Here is an 18,176-nt window from a genome sequence, read left to right as displayed (position 1 = left end):
GTTACTGATGAAAGAATTTTCATTTTTGTGTGAACTGATCCTCCTATTGTCTATGACATTTATAAAAAGAGCTTATTCAAGATAATCAATTCATGTTAAATTACATAATGCAAAGTTAAATCTCTGTGCATAGCTAAAAGAGCTAAGTGTTAAACACTTCTGCACGTTCAATATCATTATGAAAATGGATTTCCAAAATAATAATAATAATAATAAAAGCAAGTTTTCTAAGAGGGTGTTTTGAATTCCTTCCACACAGAGAAGGAAGGCAAATCCGAGCCACAGATGAGATCTATGAGGCTGTGACAAGAAGCCATGTGGCCTCAGTGATTCTCAGATAAGCTATATGGCTCAATATCACTCTGCAGTGAATGCTAGGACCATCAGGCTGTTCCACACCAGTGCCTTGATCCAACTTCTGGTCCTCCAATTTGATCAGCCCTAATGCTACTTGTCGACCCTAAACCTGATCACAACCCATGTAGGGTTGTGTTTGCAACCCACTTCTGACCCCTAGGACTCTACCAAACCCTGGAGCTCATCACCTCCAGAAACCAGGGGGACCCGATCTCTCTCTCTCTCTCTCTCTGCCTTAATGGAGACCAAACTCCTGCAACGAACCATCACAGAGGGTTATAATTGTAGATTTAAACTCATGTAATTACTGTATGTGTAAGATAGATGAACAGTGGTAAATGTTAACAATCTAGGACATCACCTCATTCTCTTTTTCTAATGTTTTACTGAGTGTTGTACATGTTTGAATTTGTATGCTGTATGTCGGCAATGTGACTGGGATGACCAATGTGTATTTTTTTTTTTTTTTTTGATTGCAAAACTGGAGCACATTCGGTAAAAATTTAAAATGTATGAAATGTCTATGTGAAAGTAAACACAAAATACCTGCAGGACCTGTTGTATTTGCATTGTCATGTTTCTGTTATTCTCATATGTGTCGCAAATATCTCAGGATTCTTTTTCCAATGGTCATTTTTGGAGTTTTCATTAATGCGCTGTACTCAAAACTGCATATAAAATAACTGTGAAATTCATGATTTAGTCTCTAAAAAAAAAAAAAGTCAAGTGCCATTGAAAAGCACTCGACCACCTTGCCATATAATGAGTTTGTGAATGTGTTTGCATGGATCGTAACCCCCTGTGTGTTCATACTTGTCTTCTAATCAGCCTTAGATATCCGATGACCTCTTGAATATGAACATCAAATCACTGTCATCTCAGTATGAAGCACTCTGGTAATTTGGGTTGTGGCCTTTGTTGACTTCAAATTCTTCTTTTATTAATTAACGTCTTTTATTAATCTGAAACACCCAGTTGTTTTTCTCAGAGCACTGCTTTAGTATTACAGTCCACCTAGATATCCACCTGGATGTACATACTTAAAATGCTAATTTTGGACACTTAGTCTACATCTAAATTCTATTTAAAACAATCTGTAATGTTTCTGTAAAAAATAACGTACCACTTATATTTTGAATTACACATTGCGTTGTGTTGCATTTTAAGGTTGAAGATAATGTTTGTAAACGTAATGGAAATGATACTGGTCATTTTCTACCAGGACTTTTTTTTTTTTTTTCTTAAAGATTTTTTTCTTTATGTTTGTTGAGCTAGTTGGCATGGAAACATTGCAAGTCACATGATCCTACATTTGACATTTGGGATGATTTTAAGAGCAACTGTGAGCTGTGAGCATCCATTAGAAATCTGACAAGAATAATTGAGTTGTCCTCATTTTGAGCATTTTATTAAGGAGGGATTTCCACCTCTTCATGCAGAATTACAGCTGTAACATCAAATACTGCATCATATTGTCTTAGCCAGTGACTAAGATGACGTCTGTGCTGCGCAACGATATTTAGTTAACTTATTAATATATATATATATATTCCACGGAATGTCCATTTTTGAGCCAATAGAGAATAAACTGGCATGAAATATACAGTTGCCCCCATACTCATCCCATAATCATCCCCTACTTTTGTCTTTTCCATTCCACTCTAATATCACTCTAATAGCTGTTCAGCTTTCACGCTCTCCAAACGGGTCCTGCTCCTTGTTGTTGTCTATGGAAATGTTTGTGTATAAAAGCATGTATCGCGTTTCTAATAGATGTAAAAAGTCCCATGAAAAGCACAGTCAAGAAATTGAAAATGTCTTACAGTGTCATGTATTTTTTCTATTGGAAAAAAATCGAATGCATATTTACATATGAATGAAGTACAAAAAGACGAGACAGATATGAAATACCGTAAGCTTTTTAAGTGTATTTTGGGTTTGTAGTGACCGCAAGGGCATTAACCTGCCTCTTTTCAGAACGTCCTCTGTGTATTTTAACCATAAAGTGTCAACGGGGAGAAAAGAAAATATTCTGTAGCGAAAAGAAAAAAGCCAATGAATTCTCATGTGCCAAATTTGTTCTGACACAAGCAGTGTTCAAATAAATATGAATAAAGTTTGCATTCCTGAAGAGACTCTGAGATGTTTGTGTTCTTTGGTAGATTATATTTTAACAATTTTATTGTCATTTAATTGTGGAGCAGCAGTTTGCATAATCCATTACAATAAACCACTAATAAGAGGAAAGCATACATACATTTGTTGATTTATTTATTAATATAGATTGCATTTGTAATATGTACAGATATTTTCACTTGCCAGTCAATTTATTTGAAATTAATATTGAGGGACACACAGCCAGGGAAAGAATGAGAAAACTGTGATTGATTATACACACTAATACACCTAAATATTACAGCAGCAGGTCGCTGTTGGTAGCAGATCTCATGGTAACCAATCTGACTCATCCTGTGCCAGCGCGGCCCTCAAGCTCTCCTTATTCCTGAGAGTGTTCAACAGGAGCTCCAGAGATTTGACCACTGGCTGCAGACCACCTCCACTCTGTCTCTTCCCAAACCGCCCGATAGGTCTCACACCGCGCCCCACATACCAGAACGGGTCAATCTCTGGACCTGATTGGGAGAGGTCAAGACAAATGTTAATATTAAAGTGCATATTTGGTTTTGGTCTGTTTGTTGGCAATCATGAATCTAATTTCAGTTTTACTATTACTTTAATAAGGTAAACAACTAGAAAGATCCTATGAAGCCTTTCTATAATGCCTTATTTAAATACATTCATTATGTCTTATAATCAGTTTTATGAAAAGTTCTGGGAATGCACAGTTATAAAATGCATTAAAGCAGATGTGTTAAAACAAATACTATGTATGAATGTATTCTAAAGTACTTTTTTTTTTAAGTACATTTTTAAGTAAATAATAATAAGAAGAATAATAATATGAACAAATCAACCTGGTTACATCAGGTTAACCACTGAAAGTAAGAATCAAGTTCAAATAGCTCACAACTGCACAAAAGAAAAAAAAAAAAAGAGTAAAAAACTATAGTAAAACTGGTAACTGTACATTATCTGTTTAGACATCATTTATTCAATTTATTTAATACTTTTACAGTAAAATATTTTACAAGTAAATAATTCTGATGATGTGTGTTAACAGCTTTGTTAGCTAAGTCATTATATTGGCCTTTTGTTTTACCATCTGCATTATTTTTTAACCTTCAAAGCATATTTAAGAAATTCAAGCTGGTTGGTTTATTATATCAGTTAATAAAATAATGTATACAGGCGCAAAAATACTGTTAGTGTCAGATAATTTCTGTTAATTTGACAAGATTTTATTTTTACATAGCCTAACAGTTGTGTTAATGTACCCTATATAATGACAGTGATTACAATGAAAAGATAACTGACTTCATTTGCATTTTAATGCATTACGAATACCTTTATAAGAATAGGCCTATCTGTATAATGTATTAGGAATATTTTTAAATGCATTAACGTCTTACATCTGCTCCAATGACATTGCGCTCTGAATCTACCATTCTCTTGATAAATCAAGTAAATTACAATGACAAAAAAGGATAGAAAAAACTTACTTCTGTTATCGACGTTGTGGACGATATGAAGGTCGTGCTCGACTGTGGTACCGTGTGCAGAAGTCTCAGTGGCGGACAGAATTAGCAGCAGCAGGAACGCGACCGTTCCCAAGCGCGAGCCAATCAGGCACTTAGTCACCGGCTGAGTGAAGGCGGTGGGCAGCATGCTGAGTCTGATACAGGGCACTGTATATAATTTGATACAGAGTATATAATATAATATAATATATAGTTTCTAGTGCACAAAACATACAATTTCTACATGATTTGACTCTTAAAATGTACTTGATGATAAATCCAAATAAATAAATTCAAATAATAAAAAAAGAAAAATGTAACTCAGCTATTACCCTAATGAAAGTAATTTTAGGGGTCAGAACAGGTAGAAACTGCACATATTTTGCACTTGTAATCAAAACTTTCCTCACAAAAATTTATCAAAAAATAAATTTTCAAATATCTTTACTTAATTGAACAATTGCTGCTGAGAAATTCACTTTAGAAATCACCAAAAATGTAATTAATATCTACCTCTGGAATAAATCAGTAAGAGTTTTTTGACTTACATGTGTCTTTGGACGTATGCTCTTCAGTAACAGGTGTTTCTTGGGTCAGAGTCTCTTCTTCAGTCCAAGTAATTCAGGAATGTTAAGATGTTGTGCTTATATATCGTAAGGAGTCTGTCACAAAATGGATTAGATCACGTCAGTCTTACAGGACATCCCTCCTTACACACACACCTCCCACTTCCTCCTCTCCTCCTCCTCCTCTCATCCCCCATCAGCATCTTCACTCCTTTGATCCGCAGATTTGGACCCATCACGGTGAAAGAGCGATGAGAGAGAGCTCGTCCATTTGTGAATCAGACACACCCTGACGCACTTTATCAGTGGATCTCTGACACACACATTAACTTCTTTAAGAAACACCACATCAAGTCCCACAGGTTCACTGAGAATTTGAATTTGAGAGCTACAGCAGAGGCCAAGAAAATCCATTTATAAGCAAACTATTAATTTAAACAATTGAACTTTGATGCTTTGGTTGAATTGTTGAAATGAAAACAACCAAAGCATTAGTAAACTATTACACAAAGTTTATTAAAACACGTTGCTGTCTTGCTTTTGAACACCACCAAATGTTTTTAATGACATTTTAATCTACAGGCCACTCCTGATGTCTGAAAATACAACATGAAGGAAATGTTACAGCTCAATCAGTCAAATCTTGTAGATAAGCATTATTTGTAAAGCAAACTTATGATTTGAAATGATTTGTTTCAGTCTTTTTAAATGGAACATCCCATAATTTAAAACTGAAGGCGGATACTTTGGGATAGCTGCCCTGCTGAACAGTCCAGTGATCATCAGCTTCAGTCTCTTCACCCTTGTAACAAAACTGTTCCATCTCTATGTTTGATCATAATGATGGTGTTCTTCTGCTCATAAGACTTGCCTTTTTGCACCAGAAATGCCACTGATCCATTAGACCAAAAAATCCCAGTTTTGTCTCATTACTCCATAAAACACTCTTCCAGAACTACACAGGTCTAGCCAAATTAATATCATCATATTTAAGTCTGCCTTTTATTTTCTTCTTGGTTAAGAGTGGCATTCGGTGCAGTGTCTCGAGTGATATTTGTGCATGTATGTTTTTCACAATTTGTGGTTATTGTCACTTGTGTTACAACTATAAAATAAAATATTTGTCAGTAATGAGTATGCGTGGTTCTGCTCTATGTTCCAGGAACAGCTAACAGCAGAGGTGGAAAGTAACGAATTACATTTACTCGCAATGCTGTAATTGAGTAGCTTTTTTGTGTACTTCTACTTTTTAAAGTAATTTTTAAAATCTGTAATTTACTTTTACTTAAGTATATTTTGTTTGAAGTATTATACTTCGCTACTTCGCTACTATTATACTTTTAACAATGCAGATTGTGTCAAAGCACTTAACAGTATCAAATTGGAGGATAGAGTGTCAGTAATGTATAATGATAAGAATAAACACTCAATTTTCAGTTAAAGGCATTTCATTTGTTTTCATGTCACTACATTTCATGTATTGTTTATACATAATTCAATTCATACTAAATCCTTCAATCTTTCTACTGGAGCAGCCCGTTTCAAATGATTATTAAACAGCAAGCAAATATGCAAAAGCGGCAGTCCATCCGGTGCGCTCAGTGTCCGATTTCACTCACTCATTTCCATCCACTCCTTCAAGTGAACTGTATAAATGGACTAATGTAGGGGGCGATTTCAGATACAGCCTTGGTGTCTATTTAATATGGACCATCCAAATGAAGGAGGGACTTGAACAATGTTGGTCAAGTGAACCCATAAGACTGCTTAACTAGCCAGAGGCGGCGAACTATGCAGAAAGAGTCCTGAGTCCTGGCCTGCAAGGCGGGGACGTCCAGGTTGTAAAACCTTACAAATGTGCAGAGCAGGGACAATTCCTGGTCATCCGTTGAAGGTGAAAGCGCGGAAAACACTATGACCTGGGCTCTGAACAGAGTGGAGAGCACCTTAGGTACATAACCCAGCCTTGGTTTCAGGATGACCTTGTAGTCGTTAGGCCCGAATTCCAGGCAAGCAGGGTTGATGGAAAGGGCCTGTAGGTCTCCAACTCGCTTAAAGGCCGTTTTAAACGAGAGTGATCTGAGGCTCGTGGATTGCAATGGTTCAAACGGGGGGTCTTTCAAGGTATGGTTGGTAAGTCCCAAAGTGGAACTGTACGAGGACGCTGGGGGTTAATTTTCCTGGCGCCTCGTATAAACTGGACCACCGCACTATTCCTGCCCACTGATCGGCCAGTAATAGGGGAATGGAAGGCCGCTATGGCTGCTGTGTAAACTTTGATTGTGGATGAGGAACGCTGTTTATCCAGCATCTCCTGCAGAAACGAAAGAACCACTGATACATCAGAGGTAACCGGATCTAAATCGCGGTCTTGGCACCAGGCCGAGAAAATAGACCATTTCAAAGCGTAGAGGTGTCTGGTAGACGGGGCTCTAGCTTCTGCCATAGTGTTTAAGACACGCTCTGGGAGGTCAAAAGGCTCCCGTTGAGCGGCCACACATGCAGGGCCCATAACTCGGGCCGTGGATGCCACAGCGAGAGGTCCCGTCTCAAGGGAATGGGCCACGGGGCTGCTTCGAGCAGCTGGAATAACTCCGACACCCACGGCTGGTTCCTCCAGAGGGGGGCTATTAAAAGAAGCCTGTACTGTTGTTCCCTGACACGTCTGAGTACCTGCGGTAGCAGAGCGATTGGAGGGAATGCATAGAGCGGGAGGCTGGGCCACTCGTGGGCCAGGGCATCCATGCTCTTCGTGAAATAGATTGGGCAATGAGAGTTGTCTTCGGAGGCGAGGAGGTCTACTCGAGCTCTGCCAAAGACTTCCCAGATTTTCGGAACCACGAGTGGGTGGAGCATCCATTCTTCTGAGGAGACGTTGTTCCTCGACAACATGTCCGCTCCTTGGTTCATCTTGCCCGGCACATGTGTCACCTCCTGTGAGCGCAGATTGGTCTGAGCCCAAACAAGAAGGTCCTTCACCAGCGTGCAGAGGCGCTTCGAGATGAGGCTGCCCTGGTGATTTATGTATGACACCACGGACCTGCTGTCTGAGCGTATTAGCACATGGTGTCCCCTTATGTCCGGCAGGAAGAATTGACAGGCATGGCACACTGCTAGCATCTCTAGGCAGTTGATGTGCAGACCCGACTTCTCTTCGGACCAAAGACCGAAGGTCGGTTTGCCCTCGCACAGTGCTCCCCAACCTTTGTTGGAAGCGTCTGTCGTGACAACCTTCCTTCTGTGCACCATGTCTAAGATCACACTTTGCTTCAGCCAGAGGGGGTCCCTCCAACGGGTCAAGGCTGATACACAGGCCCGAGTCACCGTTATGCGATGCCTCTGTGACAGATGGGAATCCGCATCCTCAACTACCTCGACATCTGGCTCATTCTGGCCCAGTCAGAGACAGTTTCAACGTTGCACAAGACTCTCCTCGCCAGCCACTTAGATTGCCTGGGGCTCAGGGTCAACTTTGCCAAGAGCATACTGTCACCCAGCCAATGAGTGTCATTCCTGGGAACAGTTATCGAATCAGTGCAGATGACAGCAACTGTCTCAGCGGAACGAGCCATGACGATTTAGCGCCGCGCAGCCTCCTTCAAGGAAGGGACCGTCCAACTGCTCAAGGCTTTCCAGAAAATGCTGGGCCTTATGGCAGCAGCTTAGCCAGTAGTTCAGTTGGGCCTGCTTCACATGCAGAACATCCAGTTCTGGCTGAAGCAGAGGGTTCCATCTGCGGCTTGGCGTCATGGGGGGCTACCTGGATGTAGGATGCGTATGCGTCTTTCAGATCCAGTGACATGAACCAGTCCCCTGGGCATATTTGCGAAAGGATCTGTTTCAATGTGACCTTTTACCAGGGCGTGATTCGGGAGTTTGAGATCTAGAATTGGTCGCAGGTAACCATCTTTTTTGGGGACGAAGAAGTAGCGGCTGTAGAAGCCTGACTCGCTCTGGACTGAAGGAACCTCCCTTGAGCGTCCTCACTGCGCACTGTGGTGGCGACTACACCGCGGAAGCGTGGTGGTCTTCGAGCGAATAACCTCGTCTTATCGTAGCCATTACCCACTCTGACACACTGGGGATGGCCTGCCAGGCCTCGGCTTGCGTGGCAAGAGGTTGAATAGGTTCTAAAGACTGGCTGCATAAGGGCAGGACACTTATGGTAGGCAGAAGAGGATATTTGCTCTCTTTTTGAAAATGTATGTGTCTTAGTTTGTCCGCTATCACAGCGGTCGGACGCCCGGGCGCTAGAGCGGGCCCGTGGGGAACCAATAACACACTTCCCTCTGTTCCCAGCGCTGAGTGGGGTGACGAGAGGCACATTGGAGGCTGTTTGTGGGGTGGTCCGGCGGTAGCGAGACTCGGGCCCCTCCTCTTTCTGCCTGGATGATCAGGAGGACTTCTGAGGTGCCGGATCCAAGGCGATCTTGGGCCGGGGTCCTTGGCGCTTCGGGAAGGGGTGGTGTCTTGCCGAGTGGGCTGAGCGGCCTCTATCCTGCCGATCCTTAGGTCGATGCGAAAAATCGAAATTGAATGCGAGACGAGTAGGGGATAGACCAGGAACTGCGAGCTGCGTGCTGCAAGAGGCCCAATCCAGCTGCTGAGTCGTTTCAACTGAGAATCTCGGCGTCAACAAAGAGTCAGCGAGGAAGAATCTTCGTCGCTGAAGAGAAGAAATCTGAGATGCGGCGGCGAAGCTTATATAGCCAGAGGCCCCGCCCATTTTGGCGGGCTGTGGCGGGCTGCATAGCCATAGGCTCGCTCAGCGCCGCCGAGCCATTGGTTCGATTTTATAGCACTGCACGAACCAATGGACATGCAGTTTCACTGCGTGATTGAAAAGGCTTCAGTTGAAGAGGAAAAAATTAGTTTTTCGTCTGCAACAATATCGTAATTGTTGTTTTAACGATGTGCGATTTGACATTATCAGTTTTTAGCCAAAAAACAAACAAAACACTCCTACAGAGTGTCGTGAAGTCTAATAGATTAGACTAGTGCGCACGCGCATTTAGAGTGCATTCATTCACTGCGTGATTCAGTCTGTTAAAATGCATTTAAAATGATCACGGGATTGAAGATATAGGGGCAGAAAATGTATATTTATATAATTTCATGTAGTAAATCAATATCACACGAAGAGTGCCGTTTTTCTTCAAAAATCAGCATGATTACATATATATATATACAGTGAGGAAAATAAGTATTTGAACACCCTGCTATTTTGCAAGTTCTCCCACTTAGAAATCATGGAGGGGTCTGAAATTGTCATCGTAGGTGCATGTCCACTGTGAGAGACATAATCTAAATAAAAAAAATCCAGAAATCACAATGTATGATTTTTTAACTATTTATTTGTATGATACAGCTGCAAATAAGTATTTGAACACCTGTCTATCAGCTAGAATTCTGACCCTCAAAGACCTGTTAGTCTGCCTTTAAAATGTCCACCTCCACTCCATTTATTATCCTAAATTAGATGCACCTGTTTGAGGTCGTTAGCTGCATAAAGACACCTGTCCACCCCATACAATCAGTAAGAATCCAACTACTAACATGGCCAAGACCAAAGAGCTGTCCAAAGACACTAGAGACAAAATTGTACACCTCCACAAGGCTGGAGAGGGCTACGGGAAATTGCCAAGCAGCTTGGTGAAAAAGGTCCACTGTTGGAGCAATCATTAGAAAATGGAAGAAGCTAAACATGACTGTCAATCTCCTCGGACTGGGGCTCCATGCAAGATCTCACCTCGTGGGGTCTCAATGATCCTAAGAAAGGTGAGAAATCAGCCCAGAACTACACGGGAGGAGCTGGTCAATGACCTGAAAAGAGCTGGGACCACCGTTTCCAAGGTTACTGTTGGTAATACACTAAGACGTCATGGTTTGAAATCATGCATGGCACGGAAGGTTCCCCTGCTTAAACCAGCACATGTCCAGGCCCGACTTAAGTTTGTCAATGACCATTTGGATGATCCAGAGGAGTCATGGGAGAAAGTCATGTGGTCAGATGAGACCAAAATAGAACTTTTGGTCATAATTCCACTAAACGTGTTTGGAGGAAGAAGAATGATGAGTACCATCCCAAGAACACCATCCCTACTGTGAAGCATGGGGGTGGTAGCATCATGCTTTGGGGGTGTTTTTCTGCACATGGGACAGGGCGACTGCACTGTATTAAGGAGAGGATGACCGGGGCCATGTATTGCGAGATTTTGGGGAACAACCTCCTTCCCTCAGTTAGAGCATTGAAGATGGGTCGAGGCTGGGTCTTCCAACATGACAATGACCAAGCACACAGCCAGGATAACCAAGGAGTGGCTCTGTAAGAAGCATATCAAGGTTCTGGCGTGGCCTAGCCAGTCTCCAGACCTAAACCCAATAGAGAATCTTTGAGGGAGCTCAAACTCCGTGTTTCTCAGCGACAGGCCAGAAACCTGACTGATCTAGAGAAGATCTGTGTGGAGGAGTGGGCCAAAATCCCTCCTGCAGTGTGTGCAAACCTGGTGAAAAACTACAGGAAACGTTTGACCTCTGTAATTGCAAACAAAGGCTACTGTACCAAATATTAACATTGATTTTCTCAGGTGTTCAAATACTTATTTGCAGCTGTATCATACAAATAAATAGTTAAAAATCATACATTGTGATTTCTGGATTTTTTTTTAGATTATGTCTCTCACAGTGGACATGCACCTACGATGACAATTTCAGACCCCTCCATGATTTCTAAGTGGGAGAACTTGCAAAATAGCAGGGTGTTCAAATACTTATTTTCCTCACTGTATTTTTTTTTTTTTTTTACAACATTTCAATAAACAAGAATTTAATTAACAGACTTGCGTTTTAGACACCATATTGCCTGTTTTTGCTCTATTTCGACACCAAAAATAATCCCAAACACAGCCACAGCACTGTTTTGCATCTCTGAGCAATGACAGTGTCGTTCCTGAATGAATCAACTGTTTAAATGATGGCAGCGGCTATTTGCACTAAGCATATTTTGTAAATAACGATGGATGCGATTTATACTAAGTGCAAATAGCAATGGATTCTATTTACACCAAGTGAAAATAGCAGTATTTTTTAAACATATGCTATTTACACTAAGTGCAAATAGCCATAGATTCTATTTACACTATGTTAAAATAGCAAGATTTTCTGCTGTTTATACTAGGCTACTTATTGCAAATAGTGGCAATTATCTGCACCTCAGTATTGTAGTACATTATAAAACAGTATGCAATAATAACGTATTGAGTGTAAATTATAGTTTTAATTCAAATTATTAACTGGATGCCACCTTATTGGGACAATAAAGCCCTCCCTACACCTACCCTAACCCTACCCAATACTCTTATTTTCAACTTTTTGATTATTTCCTTCATTTTTACTTAAAATAAATGCCTTTCTGATGCAATATGAGATCTCAAAAGAGAAAAAAAAAGTTTGGCAAAAGGCGGACTCGAACTCGGGTCGATCGCGTCAAAAAGTACGCGTCTAACATTCTACGCCACTAAAACTGATGTTGACTAAAATGCAATCACACATTAGTGGGCTGAGTTAGTGTAAATAGCCTTTGCCAATAAGACAGGCTATTTGCACTTAGTGTAAATAGACACTCCAAAATTATTCGGTTTAGTCTCATTGACTCACTTAACAGTGACAACTACTGGCGGTTTTAATTTCACATTAAAAGTATCTTTAGATTTTTATATATAATTTTAAATGAGTATTCAACATTTTATGTCTTATATATCAAAACATTATTTCTGCATTTGTATCTACAGGTTAAATGCATTCATGTCCTGCATTAAACAGAAGCTTCATCTGAAGAGGCATTTAGATGTATTTACACACTGTGTTTTCTCTGCATTGCAAAGATGAATTTTGTTGATATTGATTTAATTTGCCTGGTAACAGCCCAAATGTCTTATTATTCTTAATAACTGATACCTTTAATTAAAAACAACTAGTTTGAGATTTATAGGCCTATGCCAAGGGTGTCACACTCCAAACTTCCTGGAGAGCTGCAGCCCTGCCGAGTTTAGTTCCAACCCTGCTCCAACACACATACCATGTAGTTTTCAAATAAGCCTAAATGATTAGATTAGCTGGATCAGATGTATTTAATTAGGGTTATATCAATACTGTGTAGGGCTGTGGCCCTCCAGGAACTGAGTTTGACACACTTGGCCTATCCCTATCCCATGCGTCCCTCCCACTGTTAAAAAGTAATTTTGGTAACACTTTACAATACGGGTGCTGTCAAGGATTCGTCACAAGCACCACAGTCACCACCCAGGACAATCACCCACTCACAGTCACCTGAATACTAATCACCCGCACCTGCTGTCACTAATCAAGCCTCAGTATAAACACACACATCCTAACCTCTCACTGTCCGGTCTACCGTTCACCTACACGGACTGCTCTGGACTCCCCAAAGATTTACCTACCTGCTATACTTACCCTTGGACTCTCCGCCGATCCTTCTACGAATTCCTGTTATCCCCGATCCAAGACCATCTACCCACCTGCAAAAGAAAGACACTTCATCAAGATCCCAGCTAAGCACTCTGAATCCCATACTATCTTGCTCACTCACCTGCCTTTTGCCTCTCCCGTTCCAGTTTCCCGAATCCCCTTCAATAAACCTTCCTGTTTGTCACTTACCTGTTGTGTCTGACCTTGCTTTGTGACAGAAGACCGGACCAGGACCCTCAACCCGATTGATCCCCATCCATCCACACCAGCGGAGGTCCTGGAGGAGCTCATCACTACCCTCCGGGCTTCCCTGGCTCCCCCAACACCTCCGCGGTCTGCCTCTGTCAGTCCCATGGCCCTGCCTGCTACTTACGCAGGTGACGCAGCTGAGTGTGGCAGTTTCCTTCTTCAAGTGGCGCTCTACATGGAAATCCAGCCTCAGCAATTTTCCACAGAGCGATCGAAGGTAGCTTTCCTTATTTCACTTCTCCGCGGCAAAGCACTGTTGTGGGCAAAACCATATGGGATGCTAATAGTATCATAACCAACTCATACAGTGCGTTCACTAACCATTTCAAGGAGGTGTTTGGCTATGCTACAGGAAAGCTCTCGGTGGCCGATCAATTGATGCGGCTGCGTCAAGGTACTTCTTTCACGAGCGACTACACCCTTGAATTTAGGACGCTAGAGGCCACTAGCGGGTGGAATGAAGCTGCTCTACTCAGTGCCTACAGGCAAGGGTTGGATCCCCACATTCAAGCACACATAGCCATTTATGACGACTCCGTGGGACTGGAGAGTTTCGTGCAGAGAGCCACCCGCATTTCTCAGCATCTCACTGCCTCGCACAGCGCAGAAACCGCACACCAGTCTGTCGCTACGGGTTCCCCAGTACCAGAACCAATGCAAGTGGCTAACGCTCAGCTCACCCCCTCAGAGCATGCGCGCCGCTTGGTGGCAGGCTTATGCCTTTGCTGCGCTGCAACAGACCATTACATCAGAACCTGCCCTGTCCGACCCCCACGCCCTGCGGTGAGTACTCTTCAGTTGGATCCCGTCATTTCAACACTGTCATTACTATCAGTGCAACTATTCACTGATGATCATTCTGTTACAGTATCAGCTCTCGTCGACTCGGGCTCCTCGGGCAATTTCATCTCCCAGGACCTATTGAATCGTCTCCAATTGCCCCGGAGGCGCCATGCCCAGGAGTTCCGAGTCGAGACTCTAAAGCGTGCAAGTTCATACTCCTCAAGGGACTTCCCACTGCTCTGGAGACCGCAGAGAGTCTATTCACCCACGTTTTTCGGAATCCCCAAGGATTTAGTCTCAGACAGAGGTCCACAGTTAATTTCCCACGTTTTGGAGTGCATTCTTCCGGTTATTGGGAGTCACTGTGAGCTTGTCCAAGGGGCTACCACCCCCAGACAAACGGCCAGACTGAGCGTAAGATCCAGGAACTCGGACGTTACCTCCAGGCATACTGTCACGACGATCAACACAGCTGGCGCCGCTTCCTCCCTTGGGCCGAGTATGCACAGAATTCCCTGCAACAGAACACCACCGGCCTCACGCTGTTTCAGTGCATACTCGGTTACCAGCCACCGCTCTTCCCGTGGACCGGAGAGCCGTCGGAGGTTCCAGCTGTAGACCACTGGTTCCGAGCGAGCGAGAGAGTGTGGGACTCAGCTCACATCCACCTCCAACGTGCAGCGCGGAGGCACAAGACCTTCCCCGCTACATTGGTCCCTTCCCGATACAGAGGCAGATCAACGAGGTCACTTACGAACTGCAACTCCCACCCAGGTACAGAATTCATCCCTCCTTTCACGTATCACTCCTTAAACCTTGTTCTCCCTCTGCACCAGGACCCACCAAATCAGACGAGCCTCCTCCCCCAGAAATCCTCGACCAACCCTCCGTCTACCTAGTCAGACAAATCCTGGACTCGCGGCGACGGGGTGGCCGGCTTGAATATCTAGTCGACTGTGAAGGCTACGGACCAGAAGAACGTTCCTGGGTGGCCAGGGACGACATCCTAGACCCATTATTACTCGGAGTTCCATCACACCCATCCCGATCGTCCCGCAACCAGAGGCCGTGGCCACCCCCATCGCCGCTTGAGGGCATCAGGAGCCACCCCTGGGGGAGGAGGTAATGTCAGGGATTCGCAAGCACCACAGTCACCACCCAGGACAATCACCCGCTCGCAGTCACCTGATTACTAATCACCCGCACCTGCTGTCACTAATCAAGCCTCAGTATAAACACTCACATCCTAACCTCTCATTGTCCGGTCTACCGTTCACCTACACGGACTGCTCTGGACTCCCCAAAGATTTACCTACCTGCTATACATACCCTTGGACTCTCCACCGATCCTTCTACGAATTCCTGTTATCTCCGATCCAAGACCATCTACCCACCTGCAAAAGAAAGACACTTCATCCAGATCCCAGCTAAGCACTCTGAATCCCATACTATCTTGCTCACTCACCTGCGTTTTGCCTCTCCCGTTCCAATTTCCCGAATCCCCTTCAATAAACCTTCCTGTTTGTCACTTACCTGTTGTGTCTGACCTTGCTTTGTGACAGGTGCACAAATATGCATTAAATAATGCTTAACTAATGCACAGATAATCATGAGTTAATGTATAACTCATGATGAACTAAACCATTTATTAATTACTGCATCAGCAACTAATGAACATTCGATATGATTCATAGAGCAAGTAATCAATAAATTATCAGTTAAATGTGTCATAATATATTAACTACCTAATAACTTATTTTATTAACTAATGAAGTAAATTCATATGTTAATTACCACATTGGGTCGAAGCCATGCCTTTAAACTTCCAGTTGTCTGCTTTAATTATTAGCTAATGATTTGCATGGGTATCATTATGTTATGACTTTACTTGTTGAGGCACATGACTATTAACTAATTGTTAAGTAATATGTCATTTGTTAGTTAGTCGAGTGCCTCAACAAGTAAAGTCATAACATAATGATACCCATGCAAATCATTAGCTAATAATTAATTAAAGCAGACAACTGGAAGTTTAAAGGCATGGCTTCGACCCAATGTGGTAATTAACATATGAATTTACTTCATTAGTTAATAAAATAAGTTATTAGGTTGTTAATATATTATGACGCATTTAACTGATAACAATTTATTGATTACTTACTCTATGAATCATATCAAATGTTCATTTGTTGCTGATGCAGTAACTGTTAATAAATGGTTTAGTTCTTCATGAGTTATACATTAACTCATGATTATCTGTGCATTTGTTAAGCATGAATTAATGCATATTAGTGTCACTGTATTGTAAAGTGTTACCGTAATTTTTACTCTTAAGTAAATTTTAAATGAGCTACTTTTTACTTTTACTTGAGTAGATTTTTAGACTGGTACTTTCCTTGTACTTAAGTAAAATTTCATTAATGTAATAGTACTTTTACTTGAGTAAAATATTTCCGTACTCTTTCCACCTCTGGCTAACAGTGAGCATCAGGTGCAGGTCTCATAATGAGGAGGATAGAACAGCCCCACCATCACGCATGCAGCAAATAAGGCAAATCCATCAGCATTTACTTCCATAATGATATTACAAATATGAGATGTCCCCATTCCAAACAGAGCAAAAAATAAAAATAAAAAAACCCTCTCTTCTAGAGTATCCATCCAATGAGATGAGATAAGATGTACAGGCTTTGCTGTTGCTGCTGTTCCAATAATCTGTCATTACGAGCTCAAGCATTGAAGATGCTGGTGTGTGTTTTCCCTCATTTTATTCAGCATTGTGACACCCAGCTTGTTACCCAGAAAGCTTTGCAGCTATGGTCAAATCAGAGCAAGTTTTATCTGATTGTGCTAAAACTATAAAAGCATGTGAAATGGGTTTGGGGGGTGGTATTAATAGATGATTGTAGTTGCTGTAACATTGCAAATTGCATGTTACCATTGTTGAGATTTACAGTTGCCACTTGCCATGTTCATTATTATGACTAACGTGTGTATAATGTTTTATTTTAAATGTTATGTTGTATATTTTGTGCATGACTGCATACAACAAAAATTGTCCAATTTGAGCAACAGTACTATATGATGTGGTGTATAACTAAAAAAAGTGGTGTGCATTCTCTTTTGTGCTAACATCTTAAAGCCAGAGGCACATATGTTGGTTATCAATATAATTACCTATTAACATCTGCAAACACCTTCAATCTTCTAATTATTTTCCATGTCACACCATCGTCAGATAATTGGCAGAAACAATTCAATTACATTTTTTGGCATGGCCCCCTGATGACCCATTTAATGAACTTTAGTCTTTGATGTAGTACATGTATGTACATTGTTTTGTCAATGTAATTGACAATGTAATGTAACAATTGTAAGTGATTTTATTTTTTTAATATCCAGAACAGGCATGGATTTATCTTCTTAACACAATTCTAATTTTAAATTTTGGAATATGTCAATCCCTAAACAAACCCTCTCTATTAGATTATTAACATCTAATCTTATTCCTAAACTAAATAAATCGAGTGGATTAACTTTTTTTTTACGTAACTGTGTGGATTTCATTGAGACTGTGTGTTTGACAGATTTATTAAGAGGTTTCACCACAAAGAGGCAGCATCTTCAATCATTCCCCATTCACCCCGTGCTGTTTTGGGGATGTTTGCAGTATAAATCTTAGCCTACACAGAGAGTGGGTTGATACAAGCATTGATCAACTCTGTGCTAAAGTCCACACTAGCAGCCATCCTCACAAACTGTTCAATGAGCAATTACGTGCATCTAACCAGTGTGGGTGTGTATGTATGTGTGAGCAGGCATGACTTTCAGAGACAATTATTGCGAAGGACAGCATCATTATGCAGTTCAGCCATGCATTTTAGGCACAAACCAGATTTTTTTTTTTACAACTTTCAAAATCTTTCATAAGTAAGGCAGCTATATTTATTCTGACTCATTCTTGATTACTGTGGACACAGCAGTAGGATTTGTGCAATATTAATAATCACTGCACAAGTAGATAAATGGCATATTAAGTTGTATGCTAATTGCTTGGCCTGTGTTAACAGCCCCATGTACTCTTAAATAAAATCAC

At 41.6% G+C, this 18,176-nt stretch overlaps 2 protein-coding genes across 7 annotated transcripts in view; one reads left to right on the top strand and one right to left on the bottom strand.

Annotated features, from left to right (window-relative positions):
* myripb (myosin VIIA and Rab interacting protein b) overlaps positions 1-2,480 on the top strand; it is a 240,122-nt gene extending 237,642 nt beyond the window's left edge. For all 6 annotated transcript variants that reach the window (XM_058765740.1, XM_058765739.1, XM_058765742.1 and 3 more), the window contains one exon: positions 260-2,480. In XM_058765740.1, the coding sequence (XP_058621723.1) occupies positions 260-306 (47 nt within the window). In that variant the 3' untranslated portion in view covers positions 307-2,480. The remainder of the gene's footprint in view (positions 1-259) is intronic.
* Positions 2,481-2,678: 198 nt separating this feature from the next.
* On the bottom strand, positions 2,679-4,143 carry prlh2 (prolactin releasing hormone 2). The gene is made up of 2 exons (XM_058765922.1): positions 3,978-4,143; positions 2,679-2,990 (listed from the first exon to the last, which is right to left on the bottom strand). Exons 1-2 carry the CDS (start codon positions 4,141-4,143, stop codon positions 2,803-2,805), a joined length of 354 nt encoding a protein of 117 aa, XP_058621905.1. The 3' UTR covers positions 2,679-2,802.
* Positions 4,144-18,176: the final 14,033 nt, after the last annotated feature.

This window comes from Onychostoma macrolepis, chromosome 24 (assembly GCF_012432095.1).
Source record: "Onychostoma macrolepis isolate SWU-2019 chromosome 24, ASM1243209v1, whole genome shotgun sequence".
Taxonomy (NCBI): Eukaryota; Metazoa; Chordata; class Actinopteri; order Cypriniformes; family Cyprinidae; genus Onychostoma; species Onychostoma macrolepis.
This window is presented reverse-complemented; position numbering and strand designations above follow the sequence as displayed.